This window comes from Tetrahymena thermophila (genome assembly GCF_000189635.1).
Source record: "Tetrahymena thermophila SB210 genomic scaffold scf_8254385, whole genome shotgun sequence".
In the NCBI taxonomy this organism is placed as follows: Eukaryota; Ciliophora; class Oligohymenophorea; order Hymenostomatida; family Tetrahymenidae; genus Tetrahymena; species Tetrahymena thermophila.
The window spans coordinates 45094-67987 of NW_002476169.1; the positions used below are offsets into that span (position 1 = coordinate 45094).

At 22.1% G+C, this 22894-nt stretch overlaps 6 protein-coding genes across 6 annotated transcripts; 5 read left to right on the forward strand and 1 right to left on the reverse strand. All coding sequences in view use genetic code 6, as the record gives it.

Moving 5' to 3' along the window:
• Positions 1-15: 15 nt before the first annotated feature.
• TTHERM_00531890 (hypothetical protein) lies at positions 16-2861 on the forward strand (the record flags this gene model as incomplete). The annotated part of the gene is made up of 2 exons (XM_001024314.3): positions 16-682; positions 742-2861. The coding sequence occupies 2 exons, from the start codon at positions 16-18 to the stop codon at positions 2859-2861; spliced, it is 2787 nt and encodes a 928-aa protein (XP_001024314.2).
• Positions 2862-3790: 929 nt separating this feature from the next.
• TTHERM_00531900 (ubiquitin-conjugating enzyme) lies at positions 3791-5433 on the forward strand (the record flags this gene model as incomplete). Its single annotated transcript, XM_001024315.3, has 6 exons — positions 3791-4381; positions 4518-4556; positions 4672-4749; positions 4824-4860; positions 5047-5115; positions 5294-5433. 6 exons carry the CDS (start codon positions 3791-3793, stop codon positions 5431-5433), a joined length of 954 nt encoding a protein of 317 aa, XP_001024315.2.
• A 1547-nt stretch (positions 5434-6980) lies between these two features.
• On the forward strand, positions 6981-7460 carry TTHERM_00531920 (transmembrane protein, putative; the record flags this gene model as incomplete). The annotated part of the gene is made up of 1 exon (XM_001024317.2): positions 6981-7460. The coding sequence occupies one exon, from the start codon at positions 6981-6983 to the stop codon at positions 7458-7460; it is 480 nt and encodes a 159-aa protein (XP_001024317.2).
• A 734-nt stretch (positions 7461-8194) lies between these two features.
• On the forward strand, positions 8195-8725 carry TTHERM_000531929 (transmembrane protein, putative; the record flags this gene model as incomplete). Its single annotated transcript, XM_012800086.1, has 1 exon — positions 8195-8725. One exon carries the CDS (start codon positions 8195-8197, stop codon positions 8723-8725), a length of 531 nt encoding a protein of 176 aa, XP_012655540.1.
• Positions 8726-12388: 3663 nt separating this feature from the next.
• Positions 12389-16934, forward strand: TTHERM_00531930 (transmembrane protein, putative). The gene has a single exon (XM_001024318.3). The coding sequence runs from the start codon at positions 12869-12871 to the stop codon at positions 16397-16399; it is 3531 nt and encodes a 1176-aa protein (XP_001024318.2). The 5' UTR covers positions 12389-12868; the 3' UTR covers positions 16400-16934.
• Positions 16935-18194: 1260 nt separating this feature from the next.
• TTHERM_00531940 (hypothetical protein) lies at positions 18195-22028 on the reverse strand (the record flags this gene model as incomplete). The annotated part of the gene is made up of 5 exons (XM_001024319.2): positions 21420-22028; positions 20614-21078; positions 20080-20544; positions 19580-20026; positions 18195-19514 (listed from the first exon to the last, which is right to left on the reverse strand). Exons 1-5 carry the CDS (start codon positions 21894-21896, stop codon positions 18195-18197), a joined length of 3174 nt encoding a protein of 1057 aa, XP_001024319.2. The 5' UTR covers positions 21897-22028.
• Positions 22029-22894: the final 866 nt, after the last annotated feature.

The window sequence follows — 22894 nt, forward strand, 5'->3', positions numbered from 1 at the left end:
AATTAAAATTAAAGAATGCAACACTTTGAAGAGACATAATCTTCAGAAAAACTGAGCCCAAATACAAGTAACTTGTAGCCTCGTCAAGAGAAGCTATTGTGTTTTTGTGGAAGAGTTATCATAGAAAAACCTGTTACTTTACCTTGTGGTCATTAATACCACTTTAAATGTGCTAGAGATTATGTTTTTAATGTCTAAACATAAATATAGAGTATTGAAGATATGATCTGCCCCTTTTGCTAAAGTAATAACAATAATTCCTAATGTGATAATTTTTAAACTAGTCACTACGTACTATAAGAGGAATTAGATGAAGAGAATGAAAACTTTATTAATTTGAAATTTAAAAAGATAAATACTTAGCATAACAATAACTAAACTCCACTAAGCAATTAAACAAATACAAGCTTGAATTAGAATTCTTAAAATACCTCTAATGATTAAAGTTTCAAATACTAAACTCCCAACATGAATAAATATAGCAAAAGGTCTAGATATTCTAATAATGATGACTCTAACAGCACAAATAAACAAAACAACTTAAATACATTTTTAATTAGTCCAGCCTAGGCATCATTCAAAAGTACTTAAGAGCGTGTGCCCTTTACAGATATAACTGCATAAATTAACAAAAAATCTCCTTAAACTTAATATAATTCAATAAAGAATAAAATTTGTTTTGGTAATTTTTAAAAATTTTTATTGATTTTTTATTTTTATTTTTTCAAAAATTAACAAAAGAAAATGTGAATTAGGATACAAGTAAAGAAATGTAGCCAAGAGAAATAATTCAAAACAATTAATTTAGCTTTTATGAAAGCAAAATTTAAGAGTAAAAAGCTTAAAATATTAACCAACCTTTCGCTATTACAAATTCAGAATCCCAAAAGAATATTTATCAAAAAAATAGATATGGAAATTACATCTAAGTTTTGGGAGAAAGGATTATTAAGAAAAGTTTAGAAATAAAGAATAATTAATATTCTTCAATATCTGCTTCTTCTTCGTCATCCTCATCATTTTCTTCTTAATTATAAGGAAATCGAAATTCAATCTAAAAAATAAATCTCAGCTGTTCAGATATTATGTAAAATGTGTCTTTATCAGATTCAAGTTTAATTTCAAATAGCTTTTATTAGCAATACCCTTCTATCTTTCCAAATAATGCTACTTCAAATATGTTTACCAGAATGAAATAAATTTTGCATTCATCATAAGTAATGAATTACTCATTTAATAATTCTATGGCTTCTATAGGTAGTGATAAAGAAAATGTTAGGAACATAACAACGAGAAGAGCAAGAAATAACGTTTTGTAAGCTTCATTTTATGAAGGAGTTTCTTATATGTGCCCTAACAGCTTATACACTAAATTTAATAAAAAAGAGCAAGAAAAGACTCTTTAAAATGAAATTTTTAAACCCGAAAAATAACTCTCAGATATTGAAGAAAGAGATAAAGAATGTTTAGCATACCCATTTTGTATTGAGCTATCTAATTTATTTAATTCGAATGAGAATAATAATTTCAAGAATACCCAAGATTTTCTTATTCTGTTTGTACATGACAAATTAACAAGTGAGTAAAGATACCTAGCTATGAAAAGTCTTTACACATGTCTTGATACCTATGATACTTTATCACTCTCTTGGATAAATTCCACTACAAATAAAGTATTTAAGTCTTCATCTGATTACTTTTTTGGAAGAGAAATGGATGAGTTAGTATCAAGCGAATTTATGAGGCTTTAAGCTAACAAACAGTCTGAAATTATTTTAGAAGCTGACTAGAAACCAGAACTTACTCGCTAAAAAGAGAATTATGTTTTAGATAGCGATGAAAAATCTGAAATCAAGAAGAAAAATCTAAGCCTATTTGTGCAAGAATAATTCAAACTGTTAAAGATCAAGAGAATGATTTAACATTTTGTATTAATATAAGCAGAGGATGTTGAGTTAAATTTTTTGAAAGAGCTAGATGGCATAAAAAATGTTATGACAAGTGTTATCAAAATCCCATCAAACATTTTAAATCTCTCAAATAGTTTGGAATTCAGTGAAAGTTGTAAAAATCTCTTTAACAATCAAATTGATGGAACAAGGCGAACAAATATTAAGAATTTAAATATAGCAATTGAGATTAATCCTTATTTAAATAATCTACTAGATCTATCCCTTGTTAATAAAGAAGAGTTTTCAGCTAAAGTAAAAAAAACTACTCTAAGGAATGTAAAGTCCTCTTCAAAAAGCAGTGAAAATCTAGTAACTGATGAAGAGCTAGAAAATTAAATGGAGAAAGATAAACATAACGAAGTAGATTAATAATTGAGAGAAAACTCCAACTTTCCTGAATTAAGCACAATATTTGAGGTTGATATTGACTATTTAAAAAAAGATAGAGAATTATTACTTTTTGAAATTACATTTAGCAAGGACATAAACCCAAGTTATCAGAGCGCTCAGCTTTTTAATTGTTCCATTTAATACGATTTTATTTATGTTGAATTACCAAATAACCAAATTGAATATTCGGTAAACTCGCAAACAGGTGAGTTTGAATTATCTGATTCTTAAAATTTTATGAATTTTCCTCCTATGTTTTAAGACATTTCACAAAACTTAAAAAATCTATATCTTCTTTTTGAGTGGCATAAAGACACAAATCATCTGCGTTATAATAGGAGAGTAATGTATTCATTTTGGGAGGAGGAAGTAAAACAATCTAATTTATAACAAGTAATCTACGATAAATATAAACAGATTTTTGACTCAATTGCTCAAAAAAAATAGAACTAAGATTTTGAAGAATATAAAATGTTCACAGAATATTATCAAAAGCTATTGAAACTAAATCAAAATTGAAGAATAGAAATAATTTTTGTTTTTTTTTATCACAAATATTATCAATAAATAAAGAGAAATAATCTTTAATGTTAAACTTGAAATATCCATTTATTTTTTTTGTATTTATTTGATATGTAGTATTAAAATTTTGTAAAAAGTAATGTAAATTACAGAATATAACAAAAGAAGAATTATTTATTGATATAGATCAAATAGTCAATAAAAGAAACTTGTAATTTTGTCAAAGTAGCAAGATCTTATGTTTTTGATCTGCTATTGACAAACGTAACTAAAATATGTAAAAATTTTTATACAAAAAAGAGAAAGTTCAGTAAAATTAGTAAAAATATATTATTTTAGCATACAATTGTTTTGTTAAAATTTAAAAAAAAAATAATTTTTAAAATATATCAATCAATGAATATAAAAAATGACTAAAATTAGAAAATTCAATATTTCAATAAAATAATTAAAAATATATGTAAAAAAATGATATTAGAATAATTACAAATTCTTATTTTTGCGTGCCAGTTTAGAGAATTCTATCATAAAATGTACAGATATTTTAATTAGGATCATTAAAAGTCAGATTATAGATGAAAGAAGTAAAGAAATAAATTTAAGATTAATAATATAAGCAGAAGACCTCCTAAATGATTATTTTTGCAATAGATTTAAATTTAAAAGACGAAAAAATTGCATTTTAAAAAGCATGTTTGCAAATAAGTTATTATGAGTCAACTGAGCTGTTTGATGGTAAAAAAGATTTAAGAAAAAATAGCTATGATAATTAAATGAAAGAATTAGTTATGATAATTAAATGAAATAAAAAAATACGTAAGAAATAGATAGAGTGATTGATATGAATGAATTTAATCAATACAAATTCACTTAGATAATGAAGTATTACTTTTTAAAATAAAGTTCATGGAATTATAAATCTAGAAATGCTTGTGGAAAAATAGAAAGTATAAAGGGCTAATATATAAGGTTTTAAACAGAATGATGAAATCGTGGATTTCTATGCAAATCAAAAGAAATTTAAAATAATACAAGGGTGCCAGAAACTGATAAAAAATAACAAAGACTTTTACTTTTTTATAGTCTGCGTCTTCTAAGAATATTAGAATGAGCGGAGCTTATTTCAAATAGAGGAGTTGAGCAAGCACAAAATTAATGTAAAAACTAATAATTAAAAATTATATTTTACAAACAAAAAGCAAAAAAAACAAAAGAAAAGAAAAATAAATTAAACAAGCAAACAAAGATGGCTTTAAAAAGAATTCAAAAGGTTTGAAGCATTTTATTTTGCAGATCAATTTCTGATTCCGCAAAACGAGTGTGTACTTATTGTGCTTATCAAAATAGCAATGAATTATTTTTGGTTAGCGCAAGAAAAACGACTCGTTTAGCAGAAAAATGAAAGACTTTAGTTAGATTATTAATTAATTTTTTCTCTAATAAATAACAAATAGGAACTCTTAGATTTAGGTCGTGAACCTCCTTGCAACTGCTCTGCTGGCCCAGTAGAAGGACAAGTAATTTTATTTTAATGATTACCAATTTAATTTATTTTCTTAGTTAAGTTTAATGATAATTTATAATTTAACTAACTTCCTTTCCTTTTTTAAATATTTAAAATATTAACATTTTTTTTTACAATTTAATTAACAGAAAGATGCTTTCCAATGGCAAGCTACTATTATGGGACCTGTAAGTATTTTTTTAAAAACATTTCTCATTTAGATATGGCAAATAAGCAACAGATCTAAGCATTAAACAAGCTCTCATTCTTTTGAAGATTTTAAATTTTTCTTTTAACATATAGTCTGATTCTCCCTACTCCGGTGGTGTTTTCTTCTTGAACATTCACTTCCCCACTGATTACCCCTTCAAACCTCCTAAAGTAAAAATTATTTTATTTATATACATTTAATTTTAATTCCATAACTAATACTTTTTTAATTAAATTATCAAAAGGTTTCCTTCACTACTAGAATCTACCATCCTAACATCAGTAATTATTTAAACTAATTCATTTTATGAAGTGTAAGTTTTTTGTCAAACAAATAATTTCTTGTTTCAGACAGACAACTGATCAAGTTACTTGATAAATTATTGAATTGATTGAGGACTACGCTCATTTTTTCAACTAAATTTTCATTTTTAAGCTTACTAATTGCCTTCTTTTATTCAAATATAGATTCTAACGGTTCCATTTGTCTTGATATTCTTAAGGATTAATGGTCTCCTGCCCTTACTATTTCTAAAGGTAAACTTACATAAAAACTTATCTTTCTTTACTTTCGCGGATCAAAAAAAAAATTAAGATATTTGCTTTAGCAAAGAATTCAAAGTTATTCATACTTCCAATGCAAAACAACTGATTAACTAACTATATGACATATGAGAAATATTTTATTTAAAAATTTAAACTTTTATAAATATAGTTTTGTTATCTATCAGCTCATTGTTGACTGACCCCAACCCCGATGATCCTTTAGTCCCTGAAATTGCTCAAATATTTAAAAACGATAGAGTTAGATACGAGGCTACTGCTAGAGAATGGACCCGTAAATACGCTATGTGAGGTCGCAAAAAAGAAATGCCCATACCCAATATTATTAACTTCATTCATTATCTATCTTCTTCTTATTGCTTGCATTCGATATATTAGTTTCAGCAGCTGAATTATTTTAATAATTTACATATATATAGTAACTATTATATAAAATGATATAGTAGGATAGAGTTAATTGTGCGACCATTATCATATACTAACTAATCCACTCACACAAAAACATTACAAAAATAATATTAATATAATAACAACTAATCAACCATAAAACATTAATTCTCTTTTATGACATATATTTATCTCTTCAAAGTCTTTGTAAATAATAACATACAAATGAAAAAAACAAACTAATGAATAAAAAACTCCAGCTATCTTAAATTTCACTGCATATTAATTTAATGACAGGCAATTGGAGCTTAAACATAAGATAATAAGCTTAATGGGAGTGTTATCACCAATGAAGAGAAATAAAATGAATTATATAAATTCGTTTATAAAAAAATATATTCTTTATTTTGTATGTGTTTAATGGGCAACAACGTTCACTCAATTTATATCATTTCGTAGTAATCGTATACATATATTTTAATAAATATTTTTTACTAATTAATTCCAAATCCAAATTCTGCATGTCTAACTTAAACAATCTATCTATATATTCATTATAACCCTATTTTTCTACTTAGAAACTAAAAATAATATTATTTGTTTATTTATTCACTTTCAAAAAAAAATTGTATGAAGAGAGCTGAAATTAGGTGCAATTTAATTAATTTTCTTTGATATATTTGGAATAAGCTAATGCTCTTGTTAAATAAGTAAACAAACCTAGTAATTAATTTTTCTTTTTTTCTCACTTTTAATAAATTAAAAGAATATTAAAATACAAAAAATACTCTCTCGACCACTTTTTTGAAGTGGTTTTTGAGAAATAAAAGTTAATCTTTAATCAAATAATTTACTTTAATAAATTGTAATAGAAAGTTAACAAAATAATTTGATAAGCGGTTCAACAAAATTTGTTTATTAAATCGTTATAAAGCGAAATTTGTCAACGACAAAAAGTTTATTTTTATCATTTTTTAAAATTTAAACTCCAAAGAGTGTTTTTTTTTTTCTTTTTAATTTTTAAAATAAAAACTAAATTCTCTTTTAAATTAAAATAAAAATATGTCTAAAATTTAATTATTATTTATTATAAAATTTAAATAAATAGGTTTAAAATAGAAATTTTATATTTTTTAAATTTGAATTTAAATTAAAAATTTTATTTCATTTGATGATTTTTTTAAATTTATTCTTATTTTATATTTTAATATGAAATTTGAATTATTTTTCTTTTTATATTTAATTTCTTTATTTATTTATCTTCATTTTTTATTTTTATTTTATTTATTAAGATTTTCTTTTATTTTTTAGTAATATTAATTTATTTTTTTATTATTTGTTTTTTTTATCTAGTTTTTTAATTCTTTTTATTTCGATGAGAGAGCTTTTGCAGAGATTTTTTAAAAATAGTTTTATTTTAATATATTTATATTTAATCGATTTTCACGGGCATGCGATTGATTTAATTTAAAAACTTAGTGGCATTTAATTTGAGGATAGTTTTTATTTTATATTTATATTTACGATTGAGCAGTTCCTATTTTTTTAAACAATAGATGATTAATATAAAATTAATAGGGGACATTTAGGATAGAAGAGAAAATCTTTAAGGATTAGATTGTTCTCTTTAGATTACTTTTAAATATATTTTCTAAACATTCAAAGAGTTAGAAAATAAATTTAAATAGTAATAGATTAATGGATAGACTTTTTGCTGTTGTTTTAATTTCTCATAAAATATAATAGTTAATATGAATATTATTAAGTAAGTAAGAGTCAAATCAAATCAAATGAAATAAAATTTAAACTCACCATATTACCTTTGGTAGTGGATGTTAGAAGATAGTTGGATATTTAGGATATTAGGATAGATTTAAGCAAGATTTTATTATTAAGTTTTGGTTATTATAAAATGGCTATAAGCCAAGTGAATTCCTTTTTTTTTTTCTTATTAAGAAATCAAAAAAGAAATTAAAATTTATAATCTTTTGGGAAGATCAGAGATAATTTTTATTTAATTTTCAAAATTCAAATATGAGTTTATTTAATTAACAGGATATTAACTTTTTCAAATAATTTAAGTCTAATTTTTTATATCATATTTTTTAATTATTTAATTTGTAAAAAAATAATTATTTTTATTTTTAATATCAATAAAAATTTTATTTTTTTAGTAATATTTATAATATTTTATTATAGAATTAGATATGCTTTAAGAGGATACAAATAAATTAGTTAAAAATTGCCTAAATTAACTAATAAATACTTATTTTATATTGGTAAGATATTTAAACACTTTCAGAAAGAAAAAATTTATAATTAATTAATAAGAAAAATAAATTAATAAAAGCAAAAAAGAAAAGTATTTTTACAAAACCAAGTTATTAATTAATAATTTTTTAAGGTTAAACAAACAAACAGTTTGAACTGAACGCAACCCAAGTTTTTTGTGCAAAAAGCATTCTTCCAAATCAATTAAATATTGGAGGTCTGTGAATACTCTTTTAAGAGATTAAATTCACTTTTTTGGAATAATGCTTAATGATCTTAAAATAACTTGATTTGTTAAAAATACTTTTCATAAAATCGCTTCAATATAATAAATTGTTTATCAATCTATATTGAATCGTAACTGTATTTTCAAAACAATAAAACTAAAATAAAAATGAGAATAACAATATCTCGATTTTCTATTAGTATCCAATATATAAAAAGTATTTTTTAAAAGCTAGGAATTCATGAATTGATTTTAGATATAATGGCTATGATGATGATGCTGGCGGTGATGAATGTGATGCCTTTAAAAAGAAAAAGAAAAAAGAAGAAAATAAATAAAAATAAAAATTATTAAAATAAAGAAAAAGAAAATAATGAAATATTAAAATTCAGAAAAAATGAACAAATTATTAAAACAAATAAATAATTAATAAAATTACAAATAATTAAATAAATAAATAAATAAAATATAAAAAATAAATCCAAATAAAAATAAAAACAAAAAATTATTAAAATACAAAAAATTAATTAATACAAGATATTATTTCATTTTTTTATTTTTTTGGCAAATATTTTTTTTTTAGCAATTTATTTCAATATTTTTTAAAAATTTTAGTCAATACATAAAATAATTCATATATTTTTTTCTTTTTGGAGTAAAAAAATAAAATTTATAAGTAGCCTTTCATTTCTATATTGAAAAAGCTTGTTTTTTGTATATTTAACTTATTTTAAACTGGTTTTTTTCCCATTAATTAATTCAATTATATCTTAAATGATGTTTTATTACTGATATGAATAGAGTGTTTAAAAATAAATAATTGCATCTTGACTTTAATAAATTATCACGCAACGATGGTTTATTTAAAATAAATATGCTTTTTCCTAAATTATTTTAAGAATTTGGTTTCTAAAAGTGATATTTTTATCATATAAACTATTAAAATTATGAATAAAATAGATATTTTTCCGCTACAAGTTTATTATAAATTTTATTTAGTTACTTCATATTTATTATGCATTTTGTTTATGATGCTTTCAGAACTAAATTTGTAAACTCAAATTATTAATTTGTTTCATAGAACAATATTTAATTACATTGTTTGGCTAATTAAAAATTAACACTTTATTTACCACTCCTAATTTTTAAAAGGATAATTAATTATTATTTTTTTAATACAAACATTATTCATGCTTGAAATTATTACTCCATTAAAAGAATATTTTGATTTTATGTTGCTTTGATTTGAGTAAAGAAAAATAATATTAAATAATTCTATTAAACAATTTATGCCCTCTTGTGCTGATACTAAATTTTGCTTAAAAGCTAGAAAACGATTAAAATTAATACATGTACTTTTTAACTCTATACATTCATTTTCAAAAGAGTGAAAATTGGCATGAATTTAATGAAAAGAAATTTAAAAATTAAAATTAGTAAATTTTAGAAATAAGAATTTGATTCAAGTGGCTTATAAAGACTATATGCAAAATTAATGATGTCAATCATTTAAATTTTAAATTAAAGAAAGTTAGTTTTACATAATAAAAGTAAGCTAGTAAGTCTTAATATTGAAAAAATATAGAAATAACTCATTAGTTTTAATGTATTTTAAGTACTCAGTAGAATTTAAACTGTTAATTATTCCCTCAAAAAATCAATAATGTTTAGTCTTTTTCTATATTTATTTTAAAGATTAAATCAAATTTGAATTTTAACATAAATTCACTCTTAATTGCTTGATTGACAAAATTTTCAAACAAAATCTGAATATTTATTTATTACTTATAGAAAATTATTAAAATTTGTCTCTCTAAAGAATTAATAATTATGTAAATAAATATGAAAATATTTACCATTAAAGATCTTTATTTTAATTCTGATTAAAAAAATATTCTTTACATTTAAAAAAAGTAATCTTGCTTGAACCTCTATTACTACAAGTAAAATAGAATCAATAGAGATTTTCATTGGTATTTTTAAGCAAAGATTATAAAAATTATAAAGAAATAAAAAAAATTATAATTTACGATTTTAATTCAAATGTTAATGATAATTATATTTAATTATATTTATTATTTATAAAATATTAGGTAATAGAAATAAGGATTTTTAAATTTTTTCTTATAAAAACTTACACTTGTTTTCTTTATAAATAGATTAATTACAAATATTGTTTACAAAATTTTAATATAAATAATGTAATAATTGTGACAAATTTGAAATAGAAAATATAGTGAAGAACAAAAAAAAAATATCTTCTTTAATAAATTGACAACAGAAAATATTTTTTTTTTCTTTTAATTTCCTTAAAATATTTTTTTTCCTTATTTATTTATAAAGCTTTATAGAATTTTAAAAAATTTCATCGGTAATAATAGTAAATTTAGCTCAAATTTATAATTTTCAATGCTTGATTGTCAATTAAAAACCTCTTAATCAAAAAAATGCATTTCTTTCATAAAATAATCCACCAATTAATATTTAAATTTTCCCTTTGGTATTGACCAAAATGTATATCTATTTATTCCTTTAAATCTTTTCTCAATTTTTTTTTTTTTTGATAAGTTTCAATATAATTTCTCTTACCTATATTTTAAGAAATCCATTTTTTAAACATTAATGAAGGTTTTACTGGATATGAAAATACAGCTGTTAAAAATGTACAAAAAATTGCTCAAATTTCGAAAAGGCTGAGCATAAAAAAAAGTATAAATTTTTCATTTTAATAATTGAATTATGAGAAAAAAAACTAATTGTAACATAAAAATTAAAAAATTTACAGTTTCTTATCATATTATGAATAAAAACTTATTTATAAGATGATGAAAAAATATGAATATAGTTTATGGATTTTACATTTAATGAAAAAATAAACATGATTTAAATAGAAAATCAACTTTTTAAAGATTTGACATAGTTTTGATAAAAGATATTTGAAATAGTCTTAAAAATTTTTTTCAGAAAAAATTTCATTTGGCTCTCTTTAGAAATAATTATATTAATAAAAGCATTAAAATTTGAAACAATATTAAGTTCCAATCTCTTATCACTAGAAATTTGTAAAATTTATTCAAATAAGCTCATTTGGTTTCTTTTTATAAGTCCTTTACACAATAATCTTTTTTCGCCAAATATTTTGATAGATTTTATTATTCCATTAATGATAATCTTTTTAAAAAATTGTCTCAAGGTGAATTCAATTCAATTATTTTTAATTATTTTAGGTGTGTATTTTCATATGTTGCTACAAAAATATTTCAAAAAAATTTAGACAGATAATTCTTACAGTCATATTTTAGAGTTTTTAATTCTTAATATAAAATAAATATCTCTCTTTATAATCAAATAAATAAATATACACCATGTAGATTAAATTAAGAATTGCTAGCACTTAAAATTTCAGCAAGGTTAAATGAAATTATATAAATTAAACAGAATTTTATTCTTAAATATAATATCAAATCTATTTATGAATATCAATTCAATAAAAATAAAAAATTTACTGATATAATATTTGAGGTGATTTATTAGATTATGTAAATATTTGTTTTTATAAAAATAATATATAGAACTCATTCTGATTAAAAGCAAACAACTATAATTGCTATCTGTAATCGCTCAAAAAAAAAATAATAACTTGCTTTAAAAAAATTAAAAAGTAAAATAGTTAGAATGATGGATATTAAATCTATGGCCTTTGTTCTTTAATTGTACAATACAATACAATAAATAAATCAATTAAAGTTAATCAAAATTAGAAAATGCAAGTTAATATTGGTTTGCATAATATAGAGAACAATTTATGTCATTTGTATTTAAAGGAAAAAATAATAAATTGAATAAAAAAGGAGAAAGAATAAAAAAGCTCCTAAAAATTAGTATAAAATAATACCACGAATAGAAATTAGATTGCCTACAAAATTCTTAATTGATCATAAAGTATATTAAAAAAATAAGAGTGATTGATATAAGCATAAATTAATTAATAGATTAAAATGCGGGGTGAGATAATTAATATCAATTAAAAAAGAAAGAAATTAAAAGAGGAATAAAGAGAGAGAGATAGATGAGTAATACAATTAATCTTGTCTAATTTCAATTTAGAATCAGATTTCTTTGTAGAATTTTTTAGAATTGAGATAAGAAAACTCGATTTTTTTCCCATTTTAAAAATTCTGTGTAACAATAATTTAGTGTAAAGAGAATTCGATGCAAAGATTATTTTATACTTGAATTTTCATTTATTAATTAAAACAAACAAACAAACTATTTCTCATGAATTAATTGCATTAATTTACTTTGCATGAAGAAATCAATTATAACTTTTATTGACTCAAAGAGAGTTATAGATTATAATTCAAAAAAAATCAAAACAAATATTAAAGATAAAAAATCTCTTGATTAAAAAAATCCATAAGTTTTTGTTTTTGACAAATAAAAGCCAAAAGACAAAGAATAAATAATTTTGCTATTTAATTTTTATTTATTCAGCCACTAAAGTTAGAAAAGTAAATAGAATATTTATTAAATAGTTTATTCTAATATATCACAACAGTTAATTAATCTATCCTAGAAAATATTTTCCCTTTTTGTAAAAGTAGCGTTGATGCTAAGAAAGAATTTTGTCCAATAAAAATATTAACATTATAAACATAAAAAATAACTTTATATAATCTGTGATTTATGAATTAAGTTAAGATATAATCAAATTGATGATAATATAAATAAATCAACTCAATTTATTAATAAATAAATCAATAACTCAATTTGATTTAAAAAATTATTAGATTACACAGTAAGGATTAGCATAAAATAAAATTTTGAATATTTGAAAAATAAATGAACGAATAAATAAAAAAATAAACAATAACAAAAATTCTAACTAAATTTTACCTATTTTTTAAAATTAGGTACATGAGTTGTTTACTAAAGGCTGAATATAACTAATAAATAGGTACATCATCATTTTGTTAAGCTAATGTTGGAGAATAGATAAATTAAACTTTTTAACAGCAAAGAAAATGTTCATTCAAAAGAAAAAGTACTTCGGATAATCGTAAGGTGAAAGAATATTTGCTTCCTCTGGTGTCTAATTTTTTGCTTTACTTAATATTGATTTTATCATAAATTTAAAATGTGAGTGCTAACCCATATTCTTAGTTAAATAATTTCATTAATTTTACTATGAATGGGAATCTATAAATTAGTTAGGACGCCAACATTATAATGGAATTTAATTAATAAGCTTATTATAAGCTGTCAAATTATTTTATAAACTTAGAAATTAATAATTAAAATTCACCAGTTTTTTTGTGCCTCTGCGTAGCTAAAAACTGCTAGGTCGAAAGCCTTAAATGGACATTCGATGCTCTAGTCTTCTATAGCAAATAAAATAAAGGCTAAAGCCTCCAAAACTAATTAAAAAGTAATCCTATTATTTGTAACATAGAAAACTATTACCACTCATCAACAGAAAGAGAGCTGTATATTAATATAAATTCTTAAATTTAAGAGATATACCAATAAAATTAGCATTTGGGAATTATTATCAGATCATAAACTAATTTAAATACTTCATACACTCTCAGCTTATAATAAAAGAGAAATTTTTGCAGGAAATGCCTTAATATAGTTTAATGCGATAGTTCAAGCTGCATATGTGAATGCTAAGCAGGATTTTTCGGTTAATACTGCAGTGAAAATGCAGTTGTTTTCAAACTTGGATTAGGAGCTGATGATATGACTTAAAGTGCTTATTAGCTGAAATAAAAAGTCTTTGCTGCTACTCTTTAGCTCTCTAATCTAGAATCTAATACAAATCTCAGATCTCTCTAATAAAATCATTCTTCTCCATTCTTTCATAATAGTAATAATGAATAAAGTTATAAAACTAGTAACAGTTCTTCTCCATTAATATAAACAAGTAAATCAACTTAATACATTAAATTAGAAGTTCAACCTTTTTTAGACATGACCCCTAACATTACTTATACAAACTTTTACATCAGTCTTTCTAAAAATTCTAATGATTAATTTAAACTTTTTGTTGCTGATTAATATTAAATTAACTCTAGTTACATATCCCAAAATGACTTTGTTTAAGAAATCGACTTTAATGCTGGCGAAACTGATATTTATATCGAAATTTATGCTTACAACAGAGAATATCCTAAATAAAAAGTTCTTGAAAAAATTACTTAAGATCCTATTGGAAAAAGCGCAGTTATCAAATAAATGAAGACTTACAGAATTATGCTTTAGTTTGACCCTTAATAAGCTTAAAATTATTAACTTTTACTTGTAAATTAATGTGAAAAAAATAATGCTTCCTGTTTAAACTAAGTCTAAATTAATTACTCTCTTTCTGATTTCCTTTTTTCGCCGATAACATAAGTTAAATCTAATTTAACTTATATGATAGTGTTTTTATCTATCACATTTGCTGGCATGGCTTGCTTTTGCTGTTATTCAATATACAAAAATTATTAAAAAAAGAGAATTCAAAGAGAACAAGAAAAAATAAAGAAAAGCAGCAATACTAATAATAATGAGTCATAGTTTAAGTAAATTCGTTAAAAAGTTGAAGCTTAGGCTATATAAGATGAAGAAATGCACAAAATGAGAGATTAAACTGTTGTAATTGAAGTCGAAGCTAAATCTATATCTAATTTACAACTAAACAATCCTATATCACATACTACTAGTACTAACAAAATTCTTGATGTAAAAAATTAATACAGCGTCAATAAATTTAACATCGTTCAAGCATCAAGAGTTTTCTAATCTAACTTAATTAAGCTTTAAAAATAAGAATCAGATGGAAAAAGTAACACTGAAATAGCTGCAAGAAGCTAAAGTAGATTTAACTCTTAGTAAGAAAATAAAGTTAAAATGAAATAACTCTATAACACTAACAGTGAATTATGTGAATAGGATAAAAGAATTGAGAGAATAAACTAAATTCTAGAATAGAATAATTAATTACAAATTTGTACAATATAAAATCAAAATTTAAACATTTAGACTAATTAGTAACCAAACAGTCCTAACAAAATAAAGAAAGAATTAAAACTTGAATAAGCTACCACATAAAATACATACAACAACTTAGGATGTCACAATATTTCAAATAACTTTAATGAAATAAGTAGTAACAATACAACTGTAAAATAAAACTCAAACAAAGAGAGCTTGAATAATACAGTATATTTAAAAAAATAAACTGATCATTAAGATGGAGAATACGATAGCACTTGTCTTAATTAATAAAGAGCATCCAAAGCAAGTATTCCTAGCGAAGATTCTCATGCTCTACCTCAAATTAATAACAACCACGCTAGGCCAGTTTATCATTATGAAATTTAGCAAATAGAATAAAAAAAAGAGTAACTCAAGGCTTAGTAAAAACCATAAGAAAATTGTTTGGGCTACCAAACCTTGAATTACATTACAACAAACTCGTCTAACACTATAAATTAAATTTTTTCTAATTTGGACTTTGAAAATTAATCTCCGATCGACAATTTAATGTAAGGATAAAGAGTTCCATTAATAACCAGACCAGAATTAACTAAATATCTATCAAATCAAAATAACTAAAATTTAAACTCAGCTGTTTTTTTAGTAAACAATCCTTCTAAAACCAATCAATCTTCTCACGCATAATTAAATATTAATGAATCCTCTTCAGAGGAAGAAGAATCCTCATAACTCAAAAATGATAAAAAAATGTTGCCAAATATTAAAGAAGAAAATTATAATATAACCTAAGAAAAAGAAGAACAATAAGAAGCTGATTACAAAAAACTAAACTCATAATAGTAATAATACGACCTATCTTAAAATATTGAAAATATTTGCGAAGGTTATCCAGCCGAATTAAAGGCAATAGATGGAAGTAAGATACAGAGCCATAGGAGAAAGATACTAAGTATGGGAGTGAAAAAAGAAATTAATAATTAAGATACAGAAAAAGCAGATGCTAAAGAAAACGAATTGTTGCTTATTTGCTAATAAGAAATCTCAAACATCATGCTTAAAAAGAAAAATGAAATGGACTCAATAAATAACTCCGTAAATAATGGAGCAGAGGATCTAGAAAAAGGAGTCAGATTAGATTAACTTATCTACGAAGAAAAGGATGATAATTAAAGCATCTCGAATGACGGAATATAAAAGCTAGATTTTTTCAAAATAGAAACACCTGAAATATTTTTCTAGAACTGTCCTAAATGTTAAAGTAAATAACATGAATTCTAATTAAAACTAAGCAATTTTGGAGAATAGGGAGTCAAACCTAAAGATAAATATTGCTCATTGTGCCTAATGAAAGCAGAGATGAGTGAAGTTAAAATGGCAGATTCATTTTGAAATCTTAAAACTCTCAAATTATGAAAACAAACAAAAGTTTTACTAACAAAATGTTTATAATTAATAATCATCAAGACTCAAATATTAACCAAATTAATTTAATTTTATATTACATTATTAGTTAGATTATTTAATAATCACCTTCTACCTTAAAAAAATAATGCAAACAGTTAAAATATTATTATTACTATATCAAAATAATATAAGTTTAACCAATTAAAATATCAAACAAATATTTTATCAATTTTACTAAATTAATTTAATTCTATTAAATATTAACTAAGATAAGAATAAATAAATATTTCAACTAAAAAAATTGTTTTTATTCAAATTAATATATTTATCTAATATATAAATAACTATATAAAATTAATGCAACCTTCATACACTTATTTACTTTTCAAGTCTGTTTTTAAAATTTCATTTTTATTAATTTTTTTAATTTATTAAATAAAACAATTAAGCAAAAGATAAATATTTTACTCATCAAACAAAATATTTTAAATATCAACATGTTAAACAATTAAGTATTGATTATTAAATAAATTTAAATTCTATTCAATTTTGAAATATATTTAATTACTTTAACTTTTATTTTTCCAACTTTTAATTCACTTTAAAAATAATTTATTTCATTTGAGTAAAAAAAATATATTTTACTTACCAAATTTAATCTAATGTTTGCTATTAGTTAAAATAATTTAATATAAAATTGTTTTATCGGATTAAATAAATTTGCTGTAAAAATATTTAAATTAAAATATTGCTAATATGCTTTACAATTACTAAATAGTTAACAATTTTAATTAATTTCAGTTAATAGCAATAAATATTTCATTCATTTACTTAAAAAATTGATTTTACCAACTAAATTAATGTCCTATTAATTTTTACATAAATCCATTTAATTTTTTATCTCAAAAAATACTTGAATTGATAAGATTTTAAAGTGATTTTAATTCAATTAATTTATTTAAAATTAAAATTTTTAGCATCATATTTTTTATACAGGTATGTGAAAAAGTTAATTTATCCAACTAAATAAATTTTAAAAAATTACTCTGAAAAATATATAATGCACCTCCTAAAAATTTTTCAATTTTATGTAAAATTATGCACGTCATATTTGAAAGTCTCTGGTATTTATTTAATAGTAAATAAGAAAGTCATTTAGATTTAAATTTTAATAGTATTCAAATTTAATAGTTTAAAATTTATCTATATTATTATTAAGCTAAATATTACATATTTTATAATTATTTGTTAATCAATTAAAATAATTTAATAGTATATTTTTGTTAGAAAAGAATGAATTAATTCATTCATTTATTTTAAAACAAATAATTAAGTAAATGGGATAATATGATCAATTCAATCTAAAAAGCATAAATATTTTAATATCAAAATGATATCAAATTCATACAAGAATATTTTTTTGTAATTTAATATGTCAAAGAACTTTAGTACTGCTTTTAGTATTTTAACTTGAAATCAATACTTATAAAAAATTACAAAAAAATAATTCAATTTTTACATAGTTAAATAAAATTATAAAATAATTATATACTTTGTGTATTATATTCAAAACTTAAAAAAATAAATAAATATGAATTTAATTTATTTCATTTAATCATTAGCATTTGTAAATATATTTTAAAGGTTTTTTTTTATACATATTAAATTTAATTTAAACAATAATTTTAAAATAAAATTTAGTGTAAAAATAAAAAATTAATATATTTAGTATTTAGTTAACAAATTAAAGTTAAAATCCAGTAAATTTTAACAAATAGACTCAAAGACTTAGAGAATCATCGTCTATATCTAGGTTATCTTCTTACTATTTAATTTTTTTTCTTTTTTAGTGGCTTTATCCGTTATTTTCTCCTTCATCCTCATCATCAGAAAAGTTAATTTTTAATTCATCTATATCTTTTTAATTTTAATTTTTTCCTTACTCATCAGTTAATAAGAATTTATTATTTGAACCTTATTTATTTTTAGAGCTAGAATTTTCTAACATTTCAAACTAATCATCAAGTTCATCAGTTTTTAAGTCACTTATATTGTCAGATAGGTTTATCTCTTCATCACTTATTGCTTAAATTGAATGTTTCTTTTGAGAAATTTATAGTTGAGAAAGGTTTTTCTAATTATCCTCTGGATATTCAACTTCAATCTTCTGTTTTTACTTTTCTTTTTCTTTAATTTTCTTGTTTTTTTTACTTCCTACAAATTGTTCAGGTTCATCAGTATTCTTATCTTACAATTTCCTTTTATTGTTCAGATTACTTTTTGTCCTGCTGAAATTTTCAATTTTATTTGAATTTTATTAATTTTAGGTATTTAATTTGTTGATTTAATCTTTTTATTCTGTGTCTAATTCATTTTTTTATGACTAGCTATTTTCTTCTTTACTATCACTCTCATTTTCTACATCATCACTTTAGTTATCTTTCTATTCATCTTCTTCCTCTTCATTTTATTCATTATCATCATCATCATCATCGTCTTCATCTTCTTCTTCTCCATTATCATTATCATTATCATCATTATCATCATCATCTTCATCTTCTTCATCATCATCATTGTTTTCGTCATCATCGTCATCATCTTCTTCTTCATCATCTTCATCTTAATTTAAGATCTCATCATCCTCATAAATATCTTCTTCTAAGTTTATTTCATCGTTATCTTCATCGTCAACACTTCCTAGATTATCGTTTCTTTCTTCTGCTGATGGCGATCCTTATGAGTTATTTAGAGATCTTTGATTTTTATGGAAATAAGATAGACTAAAATTTTCAATATCTCTTTTAACTTAATCTTGAAGAGGAATCTAATTTTCTAGTGCCCTTTTCCTTAAACCAATCATATATGGTTGTTTTTCAAATCTAACATGGTTTTAATGAACGTTATTACCCATTTCTGAAGCAATACGTCTATTATTAACTGGGTATTTCATATATTTTAAGTACAGTTCTAAAAACTTTTTATATTACTCTTCAGTCCATTTTACTCTATTCTCATTATGATATAAATACCCTCTCATCTTTAAAGTATCAGGATTAGATAGATAATCTTTATATTATTTTATTGAATTATCAATTTATTCCTATTGAAATATTAATGGTAAAATTTCTTCTTTGAAAATAAGTTATTTATATTTTATGAAATTACTTATGAAGAGAATGCTCCTATTACTTATTTTTACTTTGCTTGGCTATTTAAAATAAGGTATTCTTTAAGCTAAGCTTGGTAATTATCAATAAAATATTCGTAATTTTTAATGTAATAAACTAGAGTTTCATTTATTTTGAGGGTAAAATAATCTACAACCTCCATAGAATCTAATTGCTAAGAGATGTAATTTTTATTTTTAGATGTTGTTTTTCTTTTGCCCCTTTGTTTACTTGTATTTTAATTTTATTTCTAGTCTCCTTTACCAATTTATTCTTCATTTAATTCAGAATTAAAATTCTCATCATTTATCATATTTTGATTTTCTTTTGAAGAAATAAAGGTGTAAAAATCTATTCCTAATTTTATAGTATTGAAAAGCAACGTCTTCTCTCTTTTACTTGCCTCAATCAATGAAGATGAATAGTAATTTTAAATCAGAAATCCCTTTTTGAAAATGAAAATTTATGAAAATAAAAATAGTTTTGTAGATAATTTACAAATTTCTATAGACAAAAATTAGAAAAAGCATCTAAGTACTCATTTCTAAATTATGATCTTTGATGCTTGATATTTTTTGTTTATTTTTTTTCTTACTCTTTCTCTTACTAAATTTAATTGCTGCTTTCGCTTTGATTTTTACTTAGCTTTGAGTTTTCATCATTATTATTTTCTTCAATTTCATCTTCATCATTATCATCATCTTCTTAATTTGATTAATTTTCGCTATCATTTTCATCGTTATTTTGAATGAGAGATTGAGTTTTATCTTTTTTTATGTATGTTAGTTTGTTTTCCACTTTTTGGTTTTCGTTTTTCATTTCTTCATCTTGCTCTTAAAAATAGCTCTTACGACTTCTCGGCCTTTTCTAATTAGAAATCATTTATTTTTCACTTAGCAAAAGCAAAAATATAAAATTCTAAAGTCTAAAATTTTTTTCATCATTTATTTCTATGTCCTTTTACTTATTTTATTTTATAAAATTTATAGTTTAAAAAATTGTTTTAATTTATTAATTTTTATATCTATTTACGACGTTAGTGATTTAGTGTATTATGAACTGGTATACCATAGGAAAAATAAAGAAATCTATCTTTGGATATTTAAAAAATCTATCAGGAACTATTATATTTTTCATTCTGAGATAGGAAAAGTAAGTTTATTCAGTTATCTCATCCATCATCTTAGAAGAATTAGATGAATACTGTGAGTAGCTATTTTTGTATTACTTTTAGTATTAATCTGTAGTAGTATCATAATATCCCTAACTAAAGTTCAAATTAGGCCTAATTTTTTTGACTTTTTCTTCAAATCTAGTTTATTCTTCAGAGTCATTCTCTTGTCTTTCAAACTTTTCAATTATGTATTCCTCCGGTAAAATACAATTTTTTAACATTATGTATTTCTTTTTTAAATCTTTAATGTCTTCTTGATAATTATTATAGATACTCATAGCCTAAACAACTCTATTTTTATCTTCTTTTTACTGCTTTTACTCCTTTTATATATTTACATTTCAATTATTTTATAAAATAAAAATGAACTCAAATAAATTTAACTAATTATTCTTTTAAAATATTAAAATTGTATTTTTGAAATCAATTTTATTATATTTTTTAAAGATATTTCAAATTATTTAAATAGGATAATTTATTTTTTTAACAACAACCTACTTCCAAATTATTTCATTACAAATTTTAAAATTCTGATCTAAAAATTTTAACGAAATATTTCAAAATTCATTCAAAAGGAAATTTAAATTATTTCATGTAGAATATGGTTTTAATGATCATGTAGAACAAAATATTCAAATTAATATGAAAATAATAATTCTTTTACTTAATCTTTAACCTTTTAGCTAACTTCATCTGAGCTACTACCAGATTCTGAATAGCTTTCTATGTTTCTATCAGGATTTTCTTTTCTCCATTACTCCATCCTATGCTATTTTTCTAGCGAAGCTTAATGTCTTATTTATGCGGATTTCTAAATGCTTGAGTTTTAAAGCCAAAATGAGGGGCATGATTTGATATGAGCAAGTACATAAGCCCTTAATTAATTAATATCTGTTAATTAAACCTCATTTAGTGATAGTTCTATGATAAAAGTTTGAAACTAATGGTCTTAAAGAGCTGCTTTCTCTTCAGGACTCAAAAATTTTTTTATGGAATGCTAAAAATGTGGAAGATAGTTTATGTTTAAAAAGTGTTATTTTTTTTTATCCAATGTAATTGTTTGAAATAAGTTTTTGACTAAAAACCCATCATCAATTCTAAATCCATTTTCGTATTCGGGCTAGTTAAATCTAGGAGGCATTCGCTTTAATCCTATAAAACAATATAATTATATTCCTTTTATTAATTGAATAAATTTAAAACCAAATAAAAATATTATTATTGATATCTTAAATTTGATTATTTTTGAGTTATAACATATTCGATAATTATTTGAGATTCAATTATTTAAATTTTTCTTAATTTACTAAAAAATAAATCAGTTTGGCGGAATAAATCAGTTTTTTTTCTGAATAAAAAATATGATTTTATTCATTTCTTTTTTTATGTCTTTTATCAAAATGTAAATATGTTTTTATTGTAATTATTTTTTAAAATAAAAATTTTTTAAAAATGCTGCGTCCGGGAATCGAACCCGAGCCGATTGCTTGGAAGGCAATAATCCTGCCACTAGACCAACGCAGCTCAGTGAAATTAATTAAGTGAAAAAGCTTGATTAATAAAATGATCAATTATTTATATTTTATTAAAATGATTATTTAAAATAAAACTCATTTTAAAATGTTAGCATTTAGCTTCGAAAAGCTTATATTATATTTTATTATTTTTAAAAAGCAAAGAAGTATCAAGAAAATAAAAAAATAGAAAACTTTTTAAAAAATGCTGCGTCCGGGAATCGAACCCGAGCCGATTGCTTGGAAGGCAATAATCCTGCCACTAGACCAACGCAGCTCAGTGATAATTTTTGTGACAATCATGTAGATCAAAATAAAGTAAAAAAAAATTTGAAATAAAAAAATAAGAAAAATACACATATAAAGTATGAATTTTAAAAAAATAATATTTAATTACTATTGAATTTTAACTTCATCTACTAATGTAGAAGGATTATAAAATGTTAGCATAGGAAAATCAGCTAATAATTGATTAATTAATTATAATAATTTTATTGTGGTTTGCAAGAAAAAAAAGTTAACGCGTGCATATATTATTTAGATTACTCTTTTGAAAATTTAAAATAAATTTTTTTTTATTTAAATTGATGCTGATTTAAATATTAGCTTTTCCTCTCCTTTCTTG